The sequence below is a fragment of the Aplysia californica genome, unplaced genomic scaffold (assembly GCF_000002075.1).
Source record: "Aplysia californica isolate F4 #8 unplaced genomic scaffold, AplCal3.0 scaffold00027, whole genome shotgun sequence".
In the NCBI taxonomy this organism is placed as follows: Eukaryota; Metazoa; Mollusca; class Gastropoda; order Aplysiida; family Aplysiidae; genus Aplysia; species Aplysia californica.
In genome coordinates this window covers 1,363,847-1,367,747 of record NW_004797297.1, presented here as the reverse complement: position 1 = coordinate 1,367,747, position 3,901 = coordinate 1,363,847, and the positions used below count along the sequence as shown (strand labels likewise).

Genomic DNA, 3,901 nt, shown 5'->3' with positions numbered 1-3,901 from the left:
TGTCTGTCTGTCTGTCTGTCTGTCTGTCTGTCTGTCTGTCTGTCACACACATTCACACACGCACACACACACACACACACACGTACATACACACACACACACACACACACACACACACACACACACACACACATACAGACAGACACACAGAATTACACGAGCAGACTCACACACTAATACACATTCACAATAAGATTAACATATCCACCTTCTCACACTCCGCCCTTCCACTCCACACCTCCATCCATCTATCCATCCATCCACTCATCCACCCCTTCTTCCCTTTCTCCATCCATCCATCCATCCATCCATGCATCCATCTATCCATCCATCCATCCATCCCTCCTTTTCTTCATCCATCCATCCATCCATCCATCCATCCATCCATCCATCCATCCATCCATCCATCCATCCATCCATCCATACATCCATCCATCCCTTCCTCCCTTTCTTCAACCATTCATCCATCCAGTCTCACCTGGAGGTCACCACCAGCATCCAGCTGTACCAGAATATCCCCCGGTTGTGCCTCCCTCTTGTCCTTCACCACCCTCATCAGCAGGTAGCTGGTCACTCGTGCATTCTTGCAGGTCTCGTCCACCACGGGGGCAGGGGTTGTGACCGGGAGCACCGATTTGTTTCTTGATAGCTGAGGTAAAAATGTCAATTTGTCAGAAGAAGATCTCATTTGTACAGCGCCTATTTCCGCTCAACAGCAAGCTCTATGTGCTTTTCAATGTGTATAATTACCCCAGCAGACCTGGTAGCATTCCGAAACAATCACAACACTCTTGGAAGCATACCGTGCAAGCTGCTATTTTATATGTGTTGAAGCACTAACATTTTGGCAAAGTTTTTCGTTGCCTGGTATCCATTTCCACCTGGGTGAAGTGAGACTAATTTGTGTAAGTGTAAGAGCCTGAACACAAAGTTGGGCCTGACATTCGAACTGGCATTTGTAGCAAAACTTTAACGCCATTACAGCACACACTTTTTTTTTTTTTTAGAAAAGAAAGAATTAATGCTTTTTTTGTGTGTAGATCATGTCCAAGATCTGCAACAGACATCTCTGATCATAGACGGAACTGATGAGTGCAAATTTTGATCCCTGATTCGTAAGATAAGTTAAAAGCGTCTTTTGCGCAAGACATCAGAGTGGAGACCGCGGATTTGCGTGATAAGTGAAGTAAGTCCTGCGTGGAGGGCTAACGTTTACTTTTACCGAAAGGTAGCACCGTGTACAGTAACACACCCTGATCAGTTGATCACCGTTCGTACTTTTATCAAAAGGTAGCATAGTATATTGCAATAATTCCTGATCGACGTAGTTTTATCGAAAGTTAGCACAATATACAGAAATAATTATTCCTAATTGCCGTACTTTTACCGAAAGTTAGAACGGGATACAAAAATTATTCCTGATCGCCGTACTTTTATTAAAAGTTAGCACCGTATACACAAATAATTATTTCTGATCGATGTAATATTAACGAAATGTAGGATCGTATACAATAATAATGTTTCCTGACCGCCGTACTTTTATCGAAAGGTAGCACCGTACATAGTAATATTATTTCCCAACCGCCACAGTACAGGGCTCGGTTTTTTATTTTTCAGACAGTTACAGTTACAGAATAACTGTTGCTGGGCTCAAAGCCTCACTAGATATGTCGTAGGGCGATTCGAAATCAAAGTGTATTGTACTTGGTTATCCGATAAAAGATCGCGGGATGAAAATAAATCATAAATACGAAAAACGTGAACTTCCATTGGCAGACCACGTCCATTAAATACTTTGCCACAAAGGAAAAAAATGCTGTAAACAAATAAAATTATCTTAAAAATAATTCTCACCTCAAGTTTGGAAATTTGGTAGTTGTCCAGTTTCATGCCGAACAGAGAGGGCATGGCGTTTTGCTGCAGAGAAAACAACATGGGGATCTGCCAGTTCTCACAGACGTCTGACATGCCCTTGAAGAGGTCGACGTGGCAGTCCCAGATGTAACCAAAGAATCTGGGGGTTGGAAGAAAAAACAACATATAATTTGGATAATAAATGATAAATGAATAGCACTGCTGTAGTGCTTGCTCAACAGCAAGTTCTATGAGCTTTAGAATCTAATCTATATTATTACCTCAGCAGACCCTGGAATATTCAGAACTATTCTGAGCTTCCCATGAAGAGCACAAACCAACAGCTGACGAAGCGCCCAAATACCAACAAACTGACAGGGCCTATTTGGTTAAAGCCGGGGACACCCATTCCCACCTGGGTAATGTGAAGAAAATTAGCGTAAAGTGTTTTTCCCAAGGACACAACGTCGGACCCCTAAAGGGGCTCGAACCCACGACCTTTCGGTTGTGAGCACGACAGCATTTTATCCACAACACAACAAAACTGTTGAAATATCTATCTATCTATCTATCTATCTATCTATCTATCTATCTATCTATCTATCTATCTACTTACTTGTCGGCTACTTTGTAAAAGAAGTCAATGTTGATGTGGCTGACTCCACTCTTCAGGATTTTCTCTCCGGCCATCTCGTAACACTTGTAGGCCTGATCGGCCACATCGAAGCACGGGGAATCTCCTCTGATAGGTTTCAGGTGATCAATGATGTCTGGTTCAGGAAACACGGCGGGAAAGGGGGGGTCAAGAATGAGACACAAAAAAAGAGGGGAAAAGTTGGGGGGGGGGAGAAATAACAACAAAATAAACAAACGTGCTATCGCAACACAACGTATACGTCAAAGTAGAAATGGGCTCGTCACATCGGTAGAATGAAAGATAACAACTGGACAAAAAAATGCACTGAATGGAGAATAAGAACAGGTGAACGCTCAAGAGGAAGACGAGCAAGATGATTGCAAGATGGCATTAGAAAGTGGACGGGTGCAACCTGGATACGAAGAACAGCTGGGTGAACAGAGTAGAGGACTGATTATTGTTGGATGGCAAGGCCCTGCAGTGAATGGACAACGCATAGAAAAGTTAAAAGAGAGAAAGAAAGAAAGAGACATGTATTAGTGTACATTTGAAACAAAATAAATAATAGCTCAAAACAAAAAAGTGCGACCTCAAATCAAATCAAATCAAATCAAATTAAAATGCTTGTGAACAAGGAGAAATGTGAGAGAGAAAACGAAGGCGTAGAAATAAGTTTGTTTTTGTGTGTGGATAAGGCTGAACGCCGTACTACATAGTAGAGGTGGGCAAAATCCGGATAAACTATCGGGATAACCGGATAGTTCTCAATGAAACATTATCCGAATTCAGACTCTGTACTCTTAACTCTCTGTCCTGACCCGATTGCCGAAGCAGGTGCACCCGTTTGTTGAAAAGGTTCTAACCCGTTTGTCAATGTGGTTCTAACGCATTTGCCGAAGCGGTTCATAACATAATATTATTATTTGTCGTAGAGGTGAACTAACATATAATCCGGATTTTGCTAAAAGAGACTCATTGCCCAGCCGTACTACACAAAGCTGGATCGCCACAGGCTGCTTTGTAAAGATTAGACCCATGGATTTGTGCCCACAAGTCGCGAGTTTGCTCTAATTTAGAAAGGAAGATCTTCTCATGAGTATCCTCGCTCTTTCTGTTTTGGTTATTATACAGGAAGCATAAACATTGGCGACAGAAATGAATTAAAATGCACAGGAATAAGAGGCTCAAACAGAACCCAGATCATAGCCAGTGCCTCTATAAAGTATGAACAAAATACCAATGGTTCTTGATTGGCCGAGCAATGAACAAAGAGAAAAATAGTCACCCTAATCCCCCCCCCCAACAACCCTCAGCATCAAGAACAAAGCAACACCCCACATCTCCCCTCTCCCCTCCCCCCAAAAAATACAACAAAAAATCCCCCAAAAAGCAACAACCCGCCCCCCCCTT

The 3,901-nt window shown here is 42.5% G+C and overlaps 1 protein-coding gene across 1 annotated transcript in view; it reads right to left on the bottom strand.

The window, feature by feature from the left end:
• LOC101851998 overlaps nucleotides 1-3,901 on the bottom strand; it is a gene marked incomplete in the record, with an annotated part of 16,012 nt that overhangs the window by 4,885 nt on the left and 7,226 nt on the right. The window contains 3 exon segments of the mRNA XM_005091229.3: nucleotides 479-649; nucleotides 1,855-2,014; nucleotides 2,471-2,624. Of these exon segments, the coding sequence (XP_005091286.2) occupies nucleotides 479-649; nucleotides 1,855-2,014; nucleotides 2,471-2,624 (485 nt within the window).